This window comes from Bactrocera tryoni, chromosome 2 (assembly GCF_016617805.1).
Source record: "Bactrocera tryoni isolate S06 chromosome 2, CSIRO_BtryS06_freeze2, whole genome shotgun sequence".
In the NCBI taxonomy this organism is placed as follows: Eukaryota; Metazoa; Arthropoda; class Insecta; order Diptera; family Tephritidae; genus Bactrocera; species Bactrocera tryoni.
The window spans coordinates 58,410,541-58,434,142 of NC_052500.1; the positions used below are offsets into that span (position 1 = coordinate 58,410,541).

A 23,602-nucleotide genomic window follows, 5' to 3' on the forward strand; every position below is an offset into this window, starting at 1 on the left:
TTGAAAAAAGTACATCTACTTGGTTCATCCGCTGTAAGGCAACTGTATGGTATAGTAGTCCGATTTAAATAATTCATTCGAAGATTGTAGCGTTGCGTTAGGCAAGGATTCACGCCAAATTTCGTGAAGCTAACTTATAAAAGTTTTCGTTACAAAAACTTGGTTTGAAATAAAAGATTTCCATTTTTTTTTTGTTAAGCATGGACTCAGTTAGAAATTTTGCAATTTTTATTTAATCAAGTAATTCAATGATACATTTTTTCATTTTTCTTAGTTTCATTCATTTTTAATTTCATTTCAATAAGTAAAAAATATAAAATTATTATTGAATTCATATGGTGTTTCGAAAATTCATTATATGTAAGAAACTAAAATTTTTTAACAATAAAAAGAACAAAATCAATTTCATTTCTTATCACTGATACAGTGTTTTTCAACTTTCAGCGTTTAAAGTTTTTTTTTTAATTTCTCGATAAAAATTACAATCTTTGCTAAGCATTTCTTTTTTTTTGCCGTGACACCTTCGCAAAATTACGATTCATTAAAGTTAAATTTAAATTAAACATAGCCCAAAAAAAAAGTCTTTCAACATTCCCAACGGCTGCAAACGCAAATAAATTACAGCATATTTAACATGCATTTATAAGATGCGTGTGGTTGTATGTGTGTTGTGTAATATAATTTGCATTTGAAAACAATGGGAAATTGTTTATATTCCTTACTTACAATTACTTAAATTATACTATTGTGAATATTTGGATTTTTTGTTATTATTATTATATTTTTAATTTATATGTATTTGCTATTGCTTGAAAGCTGTTGCGTTTGATCTCTCTTGTTGAAATATATATTCGGCATATGCTTCGGCTTCCTCACGACGTCGACGATCCAGGTGCGGTTTAATGGCGAAACGATATGTGCCAATTATGGCAAACGTCGAGAATATACCCGCGGCCATAAAACCAACTGGTGAATTTTTCAACGCAACAAAGATTTTAGTGGCGCTCATCTGTAATATAAAAACGACTTTTAGTAATATTAATTCATGAAACTGGAAGAAAATAGAAAATATGTATGGCAAATTGAACCAACCCTGTTGTTTCAAATATTTTCTAAGTCTACATTATATGGATAATAAAAAACTGTAAGGATTTAATAAAATGGATAGACTTTTTATTTTATCTTTACATGATATTTTCCTTTATAGGTACTCTCAGGGTTATATTTTAGGAACCTCTTAAGTATTTGAAAATTTTTGACACTTTTCGGGCCTTGCTGTGACTAGAATATATGCGATATTCAGTTTTCGAATATTTAAGTTTTGTAAAAATAAATTTTGAAAATGAGTGAAGTATATTTGTTAAATCAGATTTTTTTATCTTTTTAATAGACTAATCTAATAAATTGCTTATATTCGCTTAGTTATAATGTAATGTGCAATAAGCTCTGATCCACTGTATGTTACAGCTGTCAAAAAACTTGCTCTAAAGCCAAAAAATTAAAACGAAACTTGTGGTCGTATACTTCTCAATGCAAAAAAAGGGAAGGGGATGTTTCTTTTGTGAAGGCGTTGATCTTTTATATTGGATAAAGGACACAATGACCACTTTTGAGTACAGATACACTTCGCTGAAAAAACATGAAGTAGAGATGGTGTTATCAACAAGATATCGACCCGAAACATACATCGAGGTTGGTATCTGAATGGATCAAGGATGCAAATGTGACCTGTATACAATTGCCATTGAAAAGTTATGGAGGAACATAAGAGCATATTGGCAACATTTTCTTTCAAAATTAGAAGCAATTGTGGCGGAAAGTAAAGGAACTTTAGGATGATATTTCCGACAGATTAAGGTTTAATAAAGTAAAGCACAAATATAACTAAAACAAAATTGTTTTAATTGCAAATGTTTCAAAGTTATTAAGTAACAAAAATATTTTTTTTTTTGTTAACCAGAAAAACTTAATTAAAAATAATTTCAAAAACCAAATACCGGATAGAAAATAAAATATATGTTAAACCCCATATACCGAAAAGAAAAATAGTTTTATTTTTATTTGAATAAAATAAAAAAAAAACATTAAAAATAAAAATTTTAATGCCAAAATTATATATAATAAAAAATTAAAAAAGATTTTTGATAGAATTTTTTATGTTTTTATTCCACTTCTACCATTTTGCTTATATTTTGAAAAAAAAAAATTAATTTTTAATAAAATGTCAAAATATGTATCTACATAGGTCAATATACATAATTAAGACAAAAAGATCTATCTTAATTATATTTAATTGATTTTAATTATAACGTTTCAGTTGTAAATATGCAAATTTTTTCTTTTTTAACCGTTTTAATAATTTTCTCAAATTTTTAATTGTTTTGGAATTCCAAGATGTTTGGGATCAAAAATTAAATAGCAACTTACAATTTTTATTATTAAATTAAAAAACAAAATGTTAAATTGTTAATAAAAAAAATGGAATTAAAAAATGAAGGTACCATTTTTAATACACATTTTTTTTAAATATAGTATTTGCAGTCCTAACGAAAACATTTTGCTATTTTTTAGTATATTTTTGTGGCATTCCTAACAAATTTGCGCTTTATTACAAAAAACATATAAAAAAGCAAAAAAAATAGTTTTCCAAATTTCATATTGGCATTTTAAATCTAGTTACGTATATTAAAATATTAGCCATTAATTTTATGTGCACAAAGTTTATTAGTCTATTTTTAATATTAGTTGTTGTTGCTGAAGTTGCCTAAATTGTAAAAATAGCTTTATTGGAATACAAATAATCGACTTAGGCTGGTAGTTTTTGAGTTAATGTACCAAGCTATAAATCTGTGCTCTCCCTTTTGATTTCCTATATGCTACTGCCCTACAGATAAACATATAAATCATGTGCTACAATAGTACCCCTTCCGATTCTGCTATAAAAAGCGCATTTAACAGTATATATGACAGTACACAAATCCCCACTCACTTTTGTTTTCTTTTTTTGAGTATTTATTTAACTTTTTCCCCCAACTGTATTTGCAGGGACAGCGTTAGAAGTTAGCCCTCCAACTGGTTCTTTTTCTTTTAAATTGTCACTGTTTTCCTTTACTTCAGTGCCTTCGGCACGATATTTCAATATAAGTGGTTTCCAAATGTATACACCACCCAAAAAACCGATTGCAGTAACTACCATCAATTGCTGCACTGTAACACCGCGTGGACGACGTATACGCATCGCACTATTTTCGCTTTTTAGTTAAGGATTTAGGATCCCTGATCGCATTTAGCACAAATAGATTGTTAAATAATCACTATCACGCATTGATATTGTAATTTTTTTAGCGATGCTACAAGATTGAGGTTATTTTGACAACCAGAACAGCTGTTTATGAGGTAAACATTCGGTGTGGTGTTGCCACACGGCTATATATATAAATTTATTGAAGTATTTGGATATTGCAATAACTGCAGGCATATAGAAAAGTACGTTAAACTATTCCGTTACTTCAAAAGACACGAAACTGTGAACCCAAAATCACAAAAACAAAGAAAAATCCTACCGACTTTTTATACTCTTTCTAAATCTAATATTGAATTTCGATTATATTATTAAGTCTAAATTAAGGTGAAAAAATATTTATATACTTTAAATGAAAATTACTGTTTATTTGGAACATAAAAGGATTATTACTCGTATACACATATACACCAAAATTTAAAACAAAAATGTAAAAAATAAAAAAAAGATGGCCTCAACCAAAAACCACCGCATGAAGATTACAACAAGCAAGTGTATAAGATTTTGTATTCTATCATAAATCCTCAACTAAGCGAAAAACATGTGTGTATATGTTCGGCGATTAAATGTATTATTTTGAAAGCGAAGATAGCTCAGATAACCTCAGCAATAATCTATAAATTATATGCGCGGTGCAGTTCGTACAGAACAGTTGTGATGTGCGGTTCAAATTTATTTTGAAAAGATTGATACGCCGCCGTTAAACGTAATCGTATTAAATACTTGGAATTTGGAAAATGGAAGCATTAAAACATGCATACAAACTGGAGCGGCAATTCCTTATGAAATTGTTATTTGTTTTGGGTGCGACAGCATTGGCTTACGGACAGGATGATGGATTTGTGCAGATTGTGGATGACAACGTTTACTCGTGGTATATTTTGGATGTAACGCGAATATTACAAAATGCCGAAAGTAACATTGTTGTTTCACCAAGCAATATAAGAGCGCTACTGAAAACACCACCGAGCATGAATTTACGTTTCGGATCCGATGAAATGACGCTAGGACAAAACGTAATTTTCGTTGAATCAAATATGATTCTAAATAATCCGGATACTTTAGAATGGTTTTATGATTGTAAAATTCAAGAGACATCTTTCACTGATAAAAATAAGCTAATTACTAGTATAAACGATTGGACTAAAAGCATAACGGATCAAAATATTCTTAAATCAAGTGAAACGATTTTAAAAGATGCAAACTTGCAAGTATTAATTTTAAATATGCTCAATTTTAAGGAGACTTTACAGATAAATTTCAAATATACACTGAATATTACATTTCATGAAAGACCGGATAGTACAATCGTATTACCGGCTGTAGAAACGACGGAATATTTGAAGTATCTTGATTCGCAAATTTTGGATGCTAAAATTTTAGAATTACCTTATAGTAATGGTTATTTTATGTATATTATTCTACCCCACACCAAACAAGGTGTCAACGAAACGATCAATAATCTCGGCTACGAACAGCTTAAGCGTATCGAATGGATGATGGTAGAACGGCGTGTGAATGTAGTAATGCCCACATTCAAATATCACTTCATCACGAACATGAGAGAGCATATTCAAAAGAACTCTACACATCGCTTTGATGTTGATTTTCAACCTGCATTTGGCGTTGAAACGAAGAAAATAAATATTTTGCAAACAACAGTCGTTCAGTTCAATGGCAGCGGAAAAGCTCGAGTGGAAGACTACGAGAAAATTCGAACAACTAAATATGAAAGATTTTATGTAGATCGACCTTTTGCTTTTTATATTGAAGAAAAAAGCACTGGTCGGATAATAAGTATAGGTAAAGTTTTAAATCCAATGCAATAAGAGCAAATTCTTATTTTAATGATAATAGTAATAGTATATAATATATAATATACAAATATAAGCATGTGTATTATAGATGAACAAGTATGCAAAATCAATTTTATGAAATAATATGTAACAAATATAGTTTTAATTACAACAATATATTCCACCCTCCAATTATTGAATTTAGTTTTTGTTGTTTTCATACTGTCGGAACATGTTGCTACAGAATATAATAGCTTTGTTCAACTAACTGTAACTTAAAAAACCAATAGAGATAGTTATGGGGGTTTATACTTCTTCTTCTTTATTGGCGTAGACACCGCTTACGCGGTTATAGCCGAGTTTAAAACAGCGCGCCAGTCGTTTCTTCATTTCGCAATTTGGCGCCAATTCGAGATACCAAATGAAGGCAGGTCCTTCTCCACCTGATCTCTCAAACGGAGTGGAGATCATCCTCTTTCTCTGCTTCCTCTGGTGGGTACTGCGTCGAATACTTTCAGAGGTGGAGCGTTTTCATCCATTCGGACGATATGACCTAGCCAATGTTGCCGTTGCTTCTTAGTTCTTCAATGTCGTCGTATAACTTATACAGCTCATCGTTCTATCGAAGGCGATATTCGCCCTTGCTCATGCGCAAAGAATCATAAATTTTCCGCAAAATTTTTCTCTCGAAAACTCGCAACGTCGACTCATCAGTTGTTGTCATCGTCCAGGCCTCTGCACCATATAGCAGGACGGGAATAATGAGTGACTCATACGAGTTTGATCTTTGTTCGTCGAGAGAGGATATTACTTATCAATTGCCCAAGTAGCACCTGTTGGCAAGAGTGACATTACTGGTTCCAAGAAATAAACTACGACTTCGAAATTGTGACTGTCAATAGTGACGTGGGCGCCACGTCGCGAGTACGACGACCCTAGTTCACTATCGGACCCATTTGCTTCGCTCCTTTATGCAGTCCGGAGAAAGCAGATCTAACGGCATGGGTGTTAAGGACAATGATGTCAATATCACCGGCGTACGCCAGCAGCTGTACACTCTTATAGAAAACTGTACCTGCTCAATTAAACTCTGCAGCTCGAATAATTTTCTCCAGCAGTAGATTGAAGAAGTCACACGATAGGGAGTCTGAAACCTCGGAACCTTTGGTGCGATGATTGCAGAGGTCTCCCTTTTTGTGGATTGAGCAGAGCACACTTAAATTCCAATCGTAAGGAATGCTTTCGTCGATCATATTCTACAAAAAAGATGATGCATGCTTCTTATCAGTTATTCGACACCGTATTTGAATAACTCGGCCGGCAATCCATCGGCCCCGGCACTTTGTTGTTCTTCAGATGGGTAATTGCTATTTGAACTTCTACCATATCAATATACCAATGATTAATCCACGAATTGGTAAATAAGTGACCTATTTTCAGAGTGTTGACATTTCATTTGTATAATTTTCAATATTTACATTTCGCACTTATTTTTAGGTCGATATATACAGAAAAAAGTTAGTGCCACGAATTTTTATTCGTACCGATTGATGGTTCGTCCACAAGATCAAATTTAGATGTGGTAAACTATATAATCAGTACATCGTTGATATTTATGCCAAATAGAAACACTTATTCATGGTCGGGCAATGAGTTATTGCTCCATCGTCATCGATTGGGGAATCGGGTTCGCCATCTCCTGGTGTTATGATTTCACTGTAATTCCCTCCATTATTTCGTATGTTCTAGGCATCAGTCAATAGATCACCTCTAGGGGTTCTACAAGAGTATTCTCCAGTCTTGAAAACTTCTGTTAATCGACACATCTTTCCGTAGAATTTTTGAGCATTAACCCTATTCGGCCTCTCTTTTTTGTATGCAAATGCGTCTCGCTTGCCTCCTCAGCTCTCGGTATCTATCCCATCCCGTGTTGTGGTAGATTATAATGTTGCAAGGTAGGCAATCTGTTTTATCTCCGCTGCGACATGACACTCCTCATCGTACCAGCTATTCTTTTTCCGAAAATCAATGTAGCTGTACGTAAGTAGCTTGAAATGCTGTACCACAGTTTCCTTATACCGAGTTACTGATGAGTGTTCCCAGAGAGCAGGAAGTCGAGTAGAAAATCGTTCGGCTGTATATTGCAATTGCAGCTTTTCGACATCGAACCTTTCTTCTGTCTGTTGATGTGAGTTTTTAGCTGCACAGGAACGGACGCGTATCTTGGCTGCAACAAGATGTCTTCCGTTTATCACAACATGATCGATCTGCTTGGTGGCTTTTCGATCCGGAGACAGACAGGTAGCTTGGTGAATTTTTCAATGCTAAAATCTATACTTCTCAACGCAAAAAAGGACCCTCTTGTAACTTCATGAAAATTGCAGCAGAAGTTGGACTAAACGTTAGCTCGCGGACAATTCGGAGTCGATTAGTGAACGCTAATCTACCGGGGTGTGAATACAGAAAAATTTTTCTTCTATGAAAGGTCCACATATAGAAGGGGATAGCTTTTGCCGCTAAACATGCGGTCCCACCGGAGAAAAAAGTGATTAAATAAATATTTTATTCATTAATATTAATATTTATTAAATAATTTGTTTGTACCACAAGCCAATTAAACATGGAGGCAGAAACATAATGGTGTGGGGATGTTTCTCCTGGCAAGGCGTTGGCCTTTTATTTTAGATAAAGGACACAATGACCACCCTTGAGTACAGAGATACTTTGGTGGTTTAAAAATGCCAATGTGACCTGTATGCAATGTCCTGGTCAATCCCTTGATCCTAACCCCATTGAGAATTTGTGGAGTGACTCTTAAGAGAAGATTGGCAACCTTTTCATTTTAAAATAAGGTGCAATTGTGACGGATATATTTCGGTTTAATAAAGTAAAGCAAAGAAATAACAAAACTAAAATTATTTTGATTGCAAATATTTCAAAGTTATTAAGTAAAAACTGCTTACACCTATTATTTTGTCCATATGTATGTAAGTGTATACAAAAAGTATGGATTTGTTATGTACCGAGTTGCGCATATTTCAAATCACTTCTAAATAAATTTGACTTTCAATTTTTAACCCCAACCCCCCAAATTAGTTCCAATAATTTTGATTTTTAAATTAAAAATAAAATTTCAATCCAGTTTTTGAGACACATTTTTTTTTAATTCGGTATAGGCGAATTAAAAAGAAAATATTTTAATTAAAATTTTTAGGAATACAAAATGAAAAAAATTGTCAATTATAATAATGCATATTTGCAAACCTGGTTATGTATTGGAGGATGGAGTCATGTGTAGAAGTTCACGCAAGTGAGGAAAGTTCTCTGATCGCTATTCACTTGGGAGTGGCCAGATACGATTCTTTTACATATGACTGAAGCAGCTCACGACATGCACCTGGAATGTCCGGTCCCTTAATTGGGAAGGTGCTGCTGCCCAGCTGGTTGATGTCCTCGTAAAAACAAAGTCTGACATCACCGCCGTCCAAGAAATGCGATGGACGGGACAAGGACAGAGACGAGTAGGTCCTTGTGACATTTACTACAGTGGCCATATAAAGGAGCGCAAGTTTGGTGTTGGATTCGTGGTAGGAGAGAGACTCCGTCGCCGAGTACTATCATTCACTGCGGTGAATGAACGTCTAGCCACAATCCGCATCAAAGCGAGGTTCTCCAACATATCGCTGATCTGCGCCCACGCTCCGACGGAAGAGAAGGACGATGTGACCAAAGGCTGCCCCCGCCACGATGTCAAAATCGTGCTTGGCGACTTTAACGCCAGGGTGGGCAAAGAAGGTATATTTGGCACTTTACGGTCGGTAAATTCAGCCTCCACGACGAAACATCCCCAAATGGGTTGAGGCTGATTGACTTCGCCGGGGCCCGAAATATGGTTATCTGTAGTACTAGATTCCAGCATAAGAAGATTCATCAAGCTACCTGGCTGTCTCCGGATCGAAAAACTACCAACCAGATCGATCATGTTGTGATAGACGGAAGACACGTCTCCAGTGTTTTAGATGTGCGTGCGCTCTGAGGTCCTAACATCGACTCGGACCACTATCTTGTTCCAGCCAAGATTCGCACCCGCCTCTGCGCAGCGAAAAACGCACGCCAACAAACACAAGGAAGGTTCGACGTCGAGAAGCTGCAATCACAACAGACAGCCGAACGATTTTCTACTCGGCTTGCACTCCTGCTCTCTGAGAGCATTCGTCAACAACCCGGTATAAGGGAACTGTGGGACGGCATTTCAAATTCCTTACGTACAGCTGCAACCGAAACCATTGGTTTTCGGAAAGTGCAAAAGAACAGCTGGTACGACGAGGAGGCTGCCTACCTCGCAACGTTACGATCGACCACTACACGTGAGGGATGGGATAGATACCGAGAGTTGAAGAGGGAAGCGAGACGCATTTGCAGACAGAAGAAGAAAGAGGCCGAAATGCGTGAGTACGAAGAGCTTGATAAGCTGGCCGACAGGGGTAATGCGGCTTACAGAAGGTTTCAAGACCGAAGCATACTCTTGTAGAACCCCCAAAGGTGATCTAGTGACCGATGCCCAGAACATACTTAAATTATAGAGGGAACACTTCTCCAGCCTGCTGATTGGCAGTGAACGCACAACGCCAGGAGAAGGCGAACCCGATTCCCCAATCGATGACGATGGAGCAGACGTTCCATTGCCCGACCGTGAAGAAGTTCGAATAGCAATCGCCCGCCTGAAGAACAACAAAGCGGCAGGGGCCGACGTATTGCCGGCCGAGCTATTCAAACACGGCGGCGAAGAACTGATAAGGAGCATGCATCAGCTTCTTTGTAAAATATGGTCGGACGAAGGCATGCTCAACGATTGGAATTTAAGTGTGCTCTGCCCAATCCATAAAAAAGGAGACCCCACAATCTGCGCCAACTACCGTGGGATTAGCCTCCTCAACATCGCATATAAGGTTCTATCGAGCTTATTGTGTGAAAGATTAAAGCCCACCGTCAACAAACTGATTGGACCTTATTAGTGTGGCTTCAGACCTGGAAAATCAACAACCGACCAGATATTCACCATGCGCCAAATCTTGGAAAAGACCTGTGAAAGGAGAATCGACACACACCGCCTCTTCGTCGATTTCAAAGCTGCTTTCGACAGCACGAAAAGGAGCTGCTTTTATGCCGCGATGTCTGAATTTGGTATCCCCGCAAAACTAATACGGCTGTGTAAACTGACGTTGAGCAACACGAAAAGCTCCGTCAGGATCGGGAAGGACCTCTCCGAGCCGTTCGATACCAAACGAGGTTTCAGACAAGGCGACTCCCTATCGTGCGACTTCTTCAACCTGCTTCTGGAGAAAATAGTTCGAGCTGCAGAACTAAATAGAGAAGGTACCATCTTCTATAAGAATGTACAGCTGCTGGCGTATGCCGATGATATCGATATCATCCTCAACACCCGCGCCGTTAGTTCTGCTTTCTCCAGGCTGGACAAGGAAGCAGAGAAAATGGGTCTGGCAGTGAACGAGGGCAAAACGAAATATCTCCTGCCATCAAACAAACAGTCGTCGCACTCGCGACTTGGCACTCACGTTACTGTTGACAGTCATAACTTTGAAGTTGTAGATAATTTCGTCTATTTAGGAACCAGCATTAACACCACAAACAATGTCAGCCTGGAAATCCAACGCAGGATTGCTCTTGCCAACAGGTGCTACTTCGGACTGAGTAGGCAATTGAAAAGTAAAGTCCTCTCTCGACGAACAAAAGCTAAACTCTATAAGTCGCTCATAATTCCCGTCCTGCTATATGGTGCAGAGGCTTGGGCGATGACAGCAACCGATGAGTCGACGTTACGAGTTTTCGAGAGAAAAACTCTGCGAAAGATTTATGGTTCTTTGCGCATTAGCCACGGCGAATATCGCATTCGATGGAACGATGAGCTGTACGAGATATATGACGACATTGACATAGTTCAGCGAAGTAAAAGACAGCGGCTACGCTGGCTAGGTCATGTTGTCCGGATGGATGAAAACACTCCAGCTCTGAAAGTATTCGACGCAGTACCCGCCGGGGGAAGCAGAGGAAGAGGAAGACCTCCACTCCGTTGGAAGGACCAAGTGGAGAAGGACCTGGCTTCGCTTGGAATATCCAATTTTTTGCGAAAACAAGAAACGACTGGCGCGCTGTTGTTAACTCGGCTATAATCGCGTAAGCGGTTTCTACGCCAATTAAGAAGAAGAAGGTTATGTATGTACATATATAGAAGGTAATTGTCGTTATATATGCCAAATTGTGCCGAAAAAAAAATAATCATAACTGTATGCATAAATTACATATACCATTTTACAATTAATTATAAGAAACTAAGAACTTACCGACACCTGTTGACAGCACGGCTGGTTGCTGTTGCTGCTGCTGTGCCTGTTGTGCGCCAATTGTACTCTCCAACCCGACCCGACTATTATTGTTTGAATTAGTTTTATTGTTGTAATTATTATAACGACTCTGATTTCCGGTATGGCTGTCAGTCGTCTCTACTGACGATGCAGATTGTTGTGGTTGTTGCTGTTGCTGTTGCTGGAAATCTGTGTCTAAATTATTGCATTTCATGGAACCTGTTTGCACATTATTTCCACCATTCGCATTCGAGAATCTGCTCGGAAAGGAACGTCGTCGAGAAATCGCCGGCATGCTATTGACATTGCCATAGCTCGTATTGCGATAGACGCCAGCGCCATTATGATAAGATTGCGATTTGGATGGATGGAAACCATTAGTGAACGCATTTTTGGATGATACCACATCCACAGCGTCGACCATGCCATTCGAATCGTTAAAAAGATTCTGCAATGCTTGCAGTCTTCGATTGCCACTACCGACACTTGTACGATTGATATGACTACCGTTATGTCCGGTAGCTGCTGCTGCTGTACCGGTTGGCATACGATTTTGATTTGGTAGCTGTGAGTGCTGCTGCTGATGCTGCTTATTAACTGTCACTGCAGCTGCAGCAGCAGCGGCCGTAGCTACTGCATTTAATTGCAATATCTTTTGCATACCTAATATATTCGATTGTTGCTCTTCAAATTTTCGTTTTGCCAATGCATTTTGCATTATTAATTTAGTGTGATTTTGTAGCTCTTCCGTGGTCATTGGTTGCAATGCAAATGGATTACGCTGATTGCTATTGTGTTGTTGCTGTTGCTGCTGTTGATGTTGTTGTTGCTGTTGTTGCACCGCCAATGTTTGCTGCACTAATGCCAAATTATGTAGATTTTGCAACTGATTTATCACCATATTATTGGAAAAGGAATCAAATGGAAGCGTCTGCTGATTGTGGAAAGTTGGTTGCTGCTGGTGCTGTGTATGCGGAAATTGCGTTTGTAATCCGTGCGCTTGCTGTGTCGAGGTGAATGTGAGGACTGCAGTTATTGCCTCGCGATCGCGTTGCGGCAAACGCGGATTAGATAGTTGAACAAGTAGGCCATGCTTAGAAATATCACCTGAAAATAAAATGAAGTTGGAAAAAAGATATGATGAGAAATTAAAAGGATTTATTAAAAAAATTATCAAATTTTGTCTTAGATATTCAAATTTTTTCTTGGTTTTTTATTTTCGGATAATTTTCAGCCGAGTTATGGTGAATACCGCAAAGTATATTTTTCTCAAGACGTTCTGTTACCTGCTTATGCTTCAATATTTTTGCGTAGAAAAATACCCTATAAAGCCGGCCGTTCCCACCACAGTCGGGTCTAAATTACCGGAAAGTTCCCGAATTTTTATCCAGCCAAGGACTGTCAACTCGGCACCACTCTTCGAAATTACTTCAGAAATAATTTCTGCCTCTACAACAGCTACAAGTATATAATAATAAGTGGTCACGAGCTGAATCGTTTTCGTTATGTTCGTCTGACTGCCCATCTATTCTATATACGCAATTAGTCCACTCATTTTTTGAGATATTGATCTGAAATTTTGCATACACCTTTTTCTTTTCAAGAAGCTGCTCATTTGTCTGAACTGTCGATATTGGAGCACTATAGCCTATATATACACACATAGCTGCCATACAAACTGACCAATCAAAATCTAGTCTTTGTAGGGAAAACTTTTATATTTGACAAAATGTCTTTACGAAATTTGGCATGGCAAATGGCAAACTCCGAAGAAATTATTTAGACGGGCCACTATGGCACATAGCTCTCATTCAAAATGTACGATCAAAAGCCTGGTAAGGAAAACTTTTATATTTAAAAGGATTACGAAATTTGGCAAGAATTATTGACCAAGCCATAGCTACAATCGTCGAAAATTATTCAGATCGTACCGTAGCTGCCATACAAACTGACAGATCAAATGATAAAAATGTTTCACATGCAGAACTGGTTAGGAAAATCAGTACGACTTTAATCCTAAAAAACGACCCCTAGGTGCATTTTATATGATTACAAACTATGGTATTAAATACACCGATCTCTTTTTTTACACGGTAGATACGTTCCTCAGAAATCCGTGTAAAAAAAGAGGCGTTTCCTATAGTAAAATGGGGATACGAAAACCGTGTAAGATGGAATAAAGACTATATATACTTTTATATATAAAATTTCAGATATCCATACAAATTTTATGTTCATATGGCATTTTATTGAGCAATAAAACTTAAAATACATAATTCATACTGGTGGAAAATTGGTAGATTAAGGGGTAGTCAGAATTTCCAAAAATTATTTTTTTTTTTTGCATTTTCGTTATGTGTAATATCTTAAAAATATTCTCTGAAAATTTAACGTTGATCCGATATTTAGCTTTTGAGTTATTCGACATAGAACGAAGAGAGCTCGGGCACTTCAAGGCGCTAGTGTGAAACTTTAAACGCGTTTTTCTCAAAACTATATTTTTTGAACTGATGACAACTGTAACTCGAAAACCGCTCAGTAGATTTTAATGAAATTTATACAGCTTTTAGGACACATAACAAACTCGGGCCTGATCGAAGGATTTTTTTTCAAAAATTTCGATTTTTTAAAGACCAATTAACTGTTGATTTTTTCCCAAGAATTTAGACAAAAATTTCCTGAGGCCGCCATTTTGTTAATTTAAAAATAAAAAAAATAAAAACAAGTAAGGAAGGGCTAAGTTCGGGTGTCACCGATCATTTAATACTCTCGCAGGATGAAAGTGATAATCGAGATTTCATTATCCGTCATTTACATATTTTTCATATACCGTATTTGTGTAAAGTTTTATTCCGCTATCATCATTGGTTCCTAAAGTATATGTATGTATATTATACAGAGAAGGCATCAGATGGAATTCAAAATAGCGTTATATTGGAGGAAGGCGTGGTTGTGAACCGATTTCATCCATATTTCGTACATGTCATTAGGGTGTTAAAAAAATATTATATACCGAATTTCATTGAAATCGGTTGAGTAGTTCCTGAGATATGGTTTTTGGTCCATAAGTGGGCGACGCCACGCCCATTTTCAATTTTTAAAAAAAGCCTGGGTGCAGCTTGCTTCTGCCATTTCTTCCGTAAAATTTAATGTTTCTGACGTTTTTTGTTAGTCGGTTAACGCACTTTTAGTGATTTTCAACATAACCTTTGTATGGGAGGTGGGCGTGGTTATTATCCGATTTCTTCCATTTTTGAACTGTATATGGAAATGCCTGAAGGAAACGACTCTATAGAGTTTGGTTGACATAGCTATGATAGTTTCCGAGATATGTACAAAAAACTTAGTAAGGGGCGGGGCCACGCCCACTTTTCCAAAAACATTACGTCCAAATATGCCCCTCCCTAATACGATGCTTTGTGTCAAATCTCACTTTAATATCTTTATTTATTGTGGGCGTGGCAGTGGGCCGATTTTGCCCATCTTCGAACTTAACCTTCTTATGGAGCCAAGAAATACGTGAACCAAGTTTCATCATGATATCTCAATTTTTACTCAAGTTACAGCTTGCACGGACAGACAGACATCCGGATGTCAACTCTACTCGTCACCCTGATCACTTTGGTATATATGTATAACCGTATATCTGACTCTTTTAGTTTTAGGACTTACAAACAACCGTTATGTGAACAAAACTATAATACTCTCCTTAGCAACTTTGTTGCGAGAGTATAAAAATTCCTTCGAACAGGCCCGAATTTATCTATTTATAAAACAAATTTTTTTTGTCCGATTGATTTTAGATGAATCTCCAAGGACTTATGGTTGTGACCGCAAGTACTTTTTTTTGGAACTGGATCAACACAAACAACTATAACTTTGGAAATCAAATTTTTTTTTTGAAATTTTCGTGACTTCAAGTCAACACATTCTATAATAATGCCATATTACCACTTTTTGTAAAATAGCACGATTTAATAGCAAAAAAATACTGAAAATTCTCATTTTTTCGTGCCTCTCACTACCCTAACCCCTTAAGCAAAAAACAAAAGAAATCTGTTTATCAGAATTAACAAAAAAATTAAAATAGAAATAAAGAAAATTATTTACATAGCTACATAATTATTCGTCGCTACTTGATAACAAGCGCAATTGTTTGCGACGAACTGAACTAAAGTCGGTATCATCACTGGAGCATATCAGCAATGTAAATATCATGCGAATAAAATGTGTAGGTAAGAGTTATCGAATAAGGGGATTTCCCAGTTACTACTATGTATGTTCATTCCAGCAATGGTGCTGTAGCAAGTGGGGTGAAAACAAACATAGTTACAAGACACTGATTTTAAAACCGTACTAGATTCAAATTTTTTATAACATTTTGTCTTTTCAACCGTGTAACTTCAAATCCGTGTAAAAAGAAACCGTGTAAAAAGAGAGTTGGGTATACATATACACATTTTTCTCATGATTTTTATACACAGCATAACTTCAAATTTAAACTGTAAAAAGAGAGTTGGGTATACATATACACATTTTTCTCATGATTTTTATACACAGCATAAATTTGAATTTAAACTCGCATTTTTGTAAATTTGTACGCTTTTTTATATATAACATAAATTTCTGAAGTCTAAATATTTTAGTATTTCTTTGTTATTGTTGTTTTTTACATTCGTAGAGATATTACATTATTTTTATATATAAAAAGTAATTGCAACTACCGAAAAATACATTTTTTAACTTACCTTTAGCTAAACCCAGCAAAAGATATTGTGCTTCGGGACGGCTTAAAATAGCTTTCATATGTAAATTTGCAAGCAAAAGCTGTTGTTGTTGATATTGCTGCTGTTTAAATATAAAATTAGTGATATTTTCACTACAAAATTGATTTTGTGTTTGTTGTTGACTTGTTGCTGAATTCTGTCCGTCGCCTTTGCCATTTATCTTCGTTGTGTTTGTTGTTGAATGTTTGTTTTGGACATTTTTGTTGTTATTAATTTGCAATTTGCCCAGCAATTGTTTGAAATTTTCAGAATTTTGTAATAATACATTATTATTTGAGTCGTGCATATTATCTTGATTCTGTTTGTGACTAAAATTTTTGAATTTATAGTTTTTATTTTCCATGTTAATATTGCTGTTATGTTGAGTATGTTCAGTCAAAGAATTACGACGCCACTTAGCCTCCAATTCATCCACCAAAGGGATATCGCCCAAATTCATATTTGAATTTAATGCCGTTTTTTGGTGTTGTTGTGTCTGCTTTTGTTGTTGTTTCTGTTGATCAGTTGATTGCTGTACATTCAAGGCCTGCTTGAAAAATTCATTCAACGATGTTGATGAGCCATTCTTTTCAATACGGTCGTGCGTCTTTTTGCCACCTGCCGCAAAAAATGGTATGAATCTTGAACGACCACTTGAATTATGTTCATTACTCTCACTACCGCCACCGTACTGACGTTGCATTGTTTTGTTTGCACCTCCTGAAAATTTATCATACTGAAAGGAAATAGATTTTCGTTCTTCCTGCAATTCGACATTGTCTTGTAGAGATTTAGTGTTTCCTTTGCCATTGTTTAGTTCACACTTGTTGCCCTGTTGTTGCGAATTTCGTGCTGAAGTATTGTTCTTTAAAGCCTGTTGGAAGAAAATATGCCTAAATATTAAACACAAACCTAAATATGAGATGTCAAGCTGTATATTTCCAGTTTTAACACTTTTAACGACACACAAATGGAATGTGACAAAACAAATATATATTTTTTTTATACCCAGAACAGGGTACATTAAGTTTACCACGAGACTCTACACAATATATTTATAGTTGTTTTAACCTTGGCGATTGATTATATGTATAGCTGCCACACAACTTTTTTATTGTCTAAGGCAAAGGTGCAAGCTCTGAAGAAAATTATCAAATCAGACAACTATAGCATATACATACATAGCTGCTGTACAAACTAAATCAAAAAAATGCCCACATATGGAAAACTTTTTAATTTGGCGAGATATGTATCTTGACGATATTGGACGCGGATTATTGGTCAAAACAAAGGTACAAGCTTCGAAGAAATTATTACGATTATTTATTTATTTATTTATTTATAGAATATACACTCGTAGCCACGCAAACCTTACCACTCAAAATTTTCAAGTATTGTGCATATTTGACTACACTTTATAGCGGTACTTTTTGATGTATTGAAATTTTTTATTTAGAAATAAGTTAATGACATGTTATTAACCAAAAATTTTAAAAATTAAAAACAAAACACATTCAGCTATTGATAAATCAATTAAAAGATTGTGACCTCTTTACAAAATAAGCTCAAAATGTAAGAGACTGACATACGATGAAAAAATTATATTTAATTTCATTTACGCTATAATTGAAATTAATATTTTATTTTTTTTTTAATTGAAACACGAAGTTTAGTTAGTGTAGCACTTTAAAAACAATAAAGTCGGCCGCTTTTGTATAAGCACAGAAAAGCTAATTTGTGTTTTACTCATTAAACCTAATAAATTAAAAACTATAATTACAATAAGATAATATAATTTAGTTTACTTATGCTTACTAAAAATAAAAAAAAACAAGGAAGGAAGGGCTAAGTTCGGGTGTCACCGAACATTTTATACTCTCGCATGATAAAGTGATAATAATTTACATATTTTTTTATTTTGCTGTAAAATTAATTAGATTAGATCAATTTGTGTACTTTGAGCATTGAATTGTATTTTCATTTCCTAATGTATATATTATACAGAGAAGGCATCAGATGGAATTCAAAATAGCGTTATATTGGAAGAAGGCGTGGTTGTGAACCGATTTCACCCATATTTCGTACATGTCATCAGGGTGTTAAGAAAATATTATGTACCGAATTTCATTGAAATCGGTTGAGTAGTTCCTGAGATATGGTTTTTGGTCCATAAGTGGGCGGCGCCACGCCCATTTTAAATTAAAAAAAAAGCCTAGGTGCAGCTTCCTTCTGCCATTTCTTCCGTAAAATTTGGTGTTTCTGACGTTTTTTGTTAGTCGGTTAACGCTTTTAGTGATTTTCAACATAACCTTTGTATGGGAGGTGGGCGTGGTTATTATCCGATTTCTTCCATTTTTGAACTGTATATGGAAGTGCCTGAAGGAAACGACTCTATAGAGTTTGGTTGAGATAGCTATAGTAGTTTCTGAGATATGTAAAAAAAAACTTAGTAGGGGCGGGGCCACGCCCACTTTTCCCAAAAAATTACTTCCAAATATGCCCCTCTCTAATGCGATCCTTTGTGCCAAATTTCACTTTAATACCTTTATTTATGGCTTAGTTATGACACTTTATAGGTTTTCGGTTTCCGCCATTTTGTGGGCGTGTGAGTGGGCCGATTTTGCCCATCTTCAAACTTAACCTTCTTATGGAGCCAAGAAATACGTGTACCAAGTTTCATCATGATATCTCAATTTTTACTCAAGTTACAGCTTGTGCGGACGGGCGGACAGACGGACGGACGGGCAGGCAGACATCCGGATTTCAATTCTACTCGTCACCCTGATCACTTTGGTATATATAACCCTATATCTGACTCTTTTAGTTTTAGGACTTACAAACAACCGTTATGTGAACAAAACTATAATACTCTCCTTAGCAACTTTGTTGCGAGAGTATAAAAAAACAAAATTGAAGAAAATCCCAAACGAACGAAAAAGTTCGAAAAAAAATTTAAGAAAGTATAGTGGTAAGGTTTGCGTGGCCACGAGTGTAGCTACCATACAAAACTGAATGATCTATATTCAATCTTTGTAATCTATAATTGTTGGTTTTTAGTCTATTTGTGAACTAACTATACTTACCATATTTGCATTTTCGTTACGATTTTCTTTGGCATCATCATTTTCATTCAAAATCTCATTATCATTATGGTCCGTCTTTTTGCTCAGCTGTTCTTCATCATCATCAAAACCACATAATTCAATCGTGTCTAGACGCGAAGTGGGACCACAACTAAACCATTCCGGTTCCTCATTTTTATAACGATGGTGGTCGTTATCTTCTTTCACACGATCTTTAGAATTCGTAACAACCAAATAGCCTGACGTTAAACGCTTTACGTAATTGGCATTATTGGTATTAGCTGGCGACGACGACGACGTAGCGGCGCGATCTGCATTCTTACCAAGACCTGTTAGTGCAGATAATGCCGGTCTAATTGCATTCTTATCATGGCGAATATTATCAACTTTACTTGTTTCAAAAAGCTTTAGGAGCCTAAGCTTACTTGAAATATCGTTGTTAGTTGGCGTATTATTGTTGGCATCTTTTTCGCAGGATTGAGGATTGTCGGTTGCCACTGAATTTGCCCATTTAACTTTGGGTAATCTACCGCTACCAATACGACGTTGATTTGTTATTATAGCAGAATCCTATGGTCGGTGAAAAAAAAAATGCAGGAATAAAAAATGTTTCCTTATATTTCTTAAGATAGTATAAGTATATTAAAAATAATCACTGAAAATTTGTAAATAATTCGAGCTGCAGAACTAAATGGAGAAGGTACCATCTTCAGCTCTAAAAGTATTCGACGCAGTACCCGCCGGGGGAAGCAAAGGAAGAGGCAGGCCTCCACTCCGTTGGAAAGATCAGGTGGAGAAAGACCTGGCTTCGCTTGGAATCTCCAATTGGCGCCACATTGTAAAAAGGAAGAAACTAATTTTTACTCTCCGATTGATTTCGGAAATATTTCCAAGAATTAGTGATGATCACCGCAAGCAGTTATTTTTAAAATTATCAATTTTTTGCCAAATTTCTGTCAAGTCGAAACCTTATTTAATGGTGCTACGTTTTATATTTATAAAATAAAATATTTTACTGGTAAATATAAAACTATAACTAACCCCTTAAAAAGTATTTTCTTTACCTTAAGTTCTGGCTGTGGTGGCTGACTTTTTATAATGGACTCATCCAATATGTTTTTATTTTTAAAAAATGCAGGCATCATGTCATTACTTCGTGCCCACTGATGTTTACGGCCACTCATGTCCTCAGAAGTTACAGGCTTCCAAATATTAAGCCGACGTAATCGCGCCTCTAATTCGATGACATCGCAATCTACGATATTTGGCACACTGCGTTTTTTTGTAGAATGTTTATTATGTGAATGATATATATTTAATAAATCATTGCGTATGTGAAGTAAACTTGCACGACTATAGCTTCTGAAACAATTAGATTTCTCCAATGATTTAGATTTGCAAAGTTTGGTCTCATCCATATGTTGACTAATTACGGGTGCTGATTTTGAAATTGAAAGCATTTTTGACTTGCGTTGCGTTTGTGGAGTCATTTGTTGTAGTTTCATTATTAATGGCTCTTTCTCATCGTCAGTTTCACTCAAAGGGCTAACCTGTTCGCTAATTAGCGCTAAATCACAACTGACAACAGAACAAGACAATGTCTGTTGAGTATAAGGGGTGGAAGAACGCGCTGGTAGCATATGCAATGGCATAACCTCATCGTCATGCCGATGATGATTGTAGTTATGTGTGTCAGTTTTGGAAAACTGCTTTGATTTACTGCCAGAGCAAATATCATTATGCAATGTCACATTTTCGGCGGATACCGAATTTTGATTCGAATTTGAAGGTGGTGGTAATGGTATTGCAGTAGCATATACAGGTGAATTACTCTTAATACATTTATCTAATAGACGATGGACTCTTGCAGAACGTGCTTCTGCAACGGTGAGTTGTTTGGCGCACATTTCAAATGCCGAACGATATTCAACTATAGCAAGGGTTGGCGGTAGCGGTGCTTCTAGTGCCGATGTTGATTCATTTTCAATAATTGGAATTTTTAGCGTTTCATCGTCATTGGGTGAAGGTGCTGCTTCCGCTAATACCTTTAAAATACTTGAATGAGGTATTGCCTCCTTGGCCTTTTCTAGCGGTTCCATCTGATGGCGAAAAAGTGATTTGTACAAATACATTTACGTGAATTAATATTGTTGTTACACTGTATAGAATTACACTAAAAGTCAATGTTTTTTAATAAAATAAGGATTTTTATTTAAATTTATAATTGCCAAAATTGTTCTTAAAATTTTTTCGTGACACTGCGTACAGAAAAAATCGTATGTTAGTAGTGAAAACAATTTGATTATGGTGAACAAAATTATTTTGTTTTTTCTTTTAGAAAAGTAAAAGTGTGAAAGTAAAATATGGATTTACCAATTGTAAACATATTTTGTATGCCAAAAGACAACTTCGTTAAACTACTTTGAAAACTTCTATAATTCACGAACACATTTGACTAGTACTGCATTTTATTTATATATATAAACCCTATTTTTTAACTATTTAGATGTTATCAAAAAATAGCCTAAATTTATTGTCATTAAACAATTCTTAAATAAGATAAAAAATAATAATTCTGCATTTATGTATACTTACCTTTGAAGATGCCGTTCGGTCGTCTCCTCGGTCAGTTACTAATTTTCTGGTATTTTCTAATGCCAGCGTGTCATTATTACTGATATCTCCCGAGATTTCTTCTTCTGCACAATTATCATTCATTCCAGATTGGATTACCACTCCGCAATCTTCTTCCAAAATTTTTATTGCATCTTTTGCTTCTTGCATAATTTTAAATTGCAATACAGAATTGTGCTTTATATCATCGGCACACTTGGTGGAAATCCTGTCATGAACTGGTGTTGGTGGCGGTGGTGGTGGAATCTCGAAATTTTTTCTTACTGGAGTATGAGTAATATTTTCACAACCTCCTTCCATTTCCAAGGATTCCTTAACCACTTCATTCGCAACCTCTTCCACATGAATCTCTGGAACGTTTTTCGTGCATTCAGAGTTATTGTTTTCTAGTTTTTTCATAACATGTGTTATTTCAGTATCCATATATGATGGCTCAGTCATGGTTATTTCTTTGACCTCTTGTTAGATTCTTATTTAAAAAAACGGTTAATGAATATTATCTTTGAATTAACGTTATTTTCATTTACTTACCTTATATAATCAGAATATAATATTTAGAACACTGATAACTTATTCAAAATGCAATTTACACTAGCCACTACTTATTCAAAACAAATAAATTCATAAAAAGAACTTGAGCAATACAGAAAAAATTTATAATTCCACCCACTGAATATTAAGAAAACTTTATCTGCAAATTGCACCCAGTTTTAAAAATTCACTAATCTATCACTTTTTCCTGTTTCCAGAAAAATTCCGTTCCTCATCAAAACGAAATGTCAAGACGAATTCATAATTTTACCGTTGCTGCTGGTTTTGTTTTTGTTATCGCCCGCCAGATTAATCCGAATCTCATTGGAATTATATTGGAATTTAACTGTTAATTCCCATATTTACATTTTCTAGTGCTGCCCATTCCACAAATTTAAGTATGCCCTATTATCTCTGCTAATTAGTCCCAGTAAGTCACAACTATCGAAAATCGTATATTTGAAAGAATTAGCGAGGAAACGATTTTACCATGGATATCAATGAATTTTACCACATCGTATACATATATGTATAAAAGAAATGAGCGATTACACGTACATGAGAGTTACGGACAGATTTGTCAATTCCCCTTAGAAAACTGACAGACATTTTTCTAGCGTAATTAACAAGTGATTTAACCATTAGTTGGCTTGAAGGGATTTAAAAATTTATTTCGATAATTGTAATGCTGTCAATACTGCCAATTGCAAGGATTAAGTTGATGATTTGAATATAAGTTAAGGGAGAATTTAACACGTTCGCGTTCATTAAAATTTAGCGGGTGGCTGCCAGATAATCACTTAATTTTTCCATACAAAATTGAAGAGCGGGAATTCCCGCTTTTTTTCTACATGTTAATTTTTTAAAATAGTCTGAACAAATTAGGGAATTCCCGCCATTACCGGAATTCCCGCATTTAATTTTTCAAGAGCATTTTTATATGTGCGGAAGAAATTGCGGGAATATAGCGCGGGAATTCCCGAAATTGTTTTATTGAAGGAAACATGAATGACGGGAATTCCCGCAATTTACGCGAATGTGTTAATAGCTTATAAAGAGGTATGTCGACAGGAAAAGGCAAATATTTATTTTATTGCATTTAAGAACG

At 35.7% G+C, this 23,602-nt stretch overlaps 2 protein-coding genes across 3 annotated transcripts; one reads left to right on the plus strand and one right to left on the minus strand.

Moving 5' to 3' along the window:
* Positions 1–898: 898 nt before the first annotated feature.
* LOC120767534 (protein cup) lies at positions 899–22,746 on the minus strand. Of its 2 annotated transcripts, XM_040093626.1 has the most exons (8): positions 22,495–22,746; positions 21,925–22,432; positions 20,394–21,428; positions 19,330–19,899; positions 16,919–17,120; positions 16,229–16,864; positions 11,460–12,587; positions 899–1,009 (listed from the first exon to the last, which is right to left on the minus strand). In XM_040093626.1, exons 2-8 carry the CDS (start codon positions 22,402–22,404, stop codon positions 996–998), a joined length of 4,065 nt encoding a protein of 1,354 aa, XP_039949560.1. In that variant the 5' UTR covers positions 22,405–22,432; positions 22,495–22,746; the 3' UTR covers positions 899–995. The 2 variants fall into 2 exon arrangements, with proteins under 2 accessions (XP_039949560.1, XP_039949559.1); XM_040093625.1 differs by having other exon boundaries at positions 16,229–17,120.
* Positions 3,912–5,281, plus strand: LOC120767535 (serine protease inhibitor 27A). Its single transcript, XM_040093627.1, has one exon. It carries the CDS (start codon positions 4,039–4,041, stop codon positions 5,128–5,130), a length of 1,092 nt encoding a protein of 363 aa, XP_039949561.1. The 5' UTR covers positions 3,912–4,038; the 3' UTR covers positions 5,131–5,281.
* Positions 22,747–23,602: the final 856 nt, after the last annotated feature.

Bases quoted from the DNA above. Each gene is read 5' to 3' on its own strand.
- LOC120767535 (XM_040093627.1), top strand. From the start codon at position 4,039: ATGGAAGCATTAAAACATGCATACAAACTGGAGCGGCAATTCCTTATG.
- LOC120767534 (XM_040093625.1), bottom strand. From the start codon at position 22,404: ATGACTGAGCCATCATATATGGATACTGAAATAACACATGTTATGAAA. The intron at 17,121-19,329 runs GTAAGTATAGTT...TTCTTCCAACAG, and splicing joins GTAACGAAAATGCAAATATG to GCTTTAAAGAACAATACTTC. The intron at 12,588-16,228 runs GTAAGTTAAAAA...TTTTATTTTCAG, and splicing joins TTTGCTGGGTTTAGCTAAAG to GTGATATTTCTAAGCATGGC.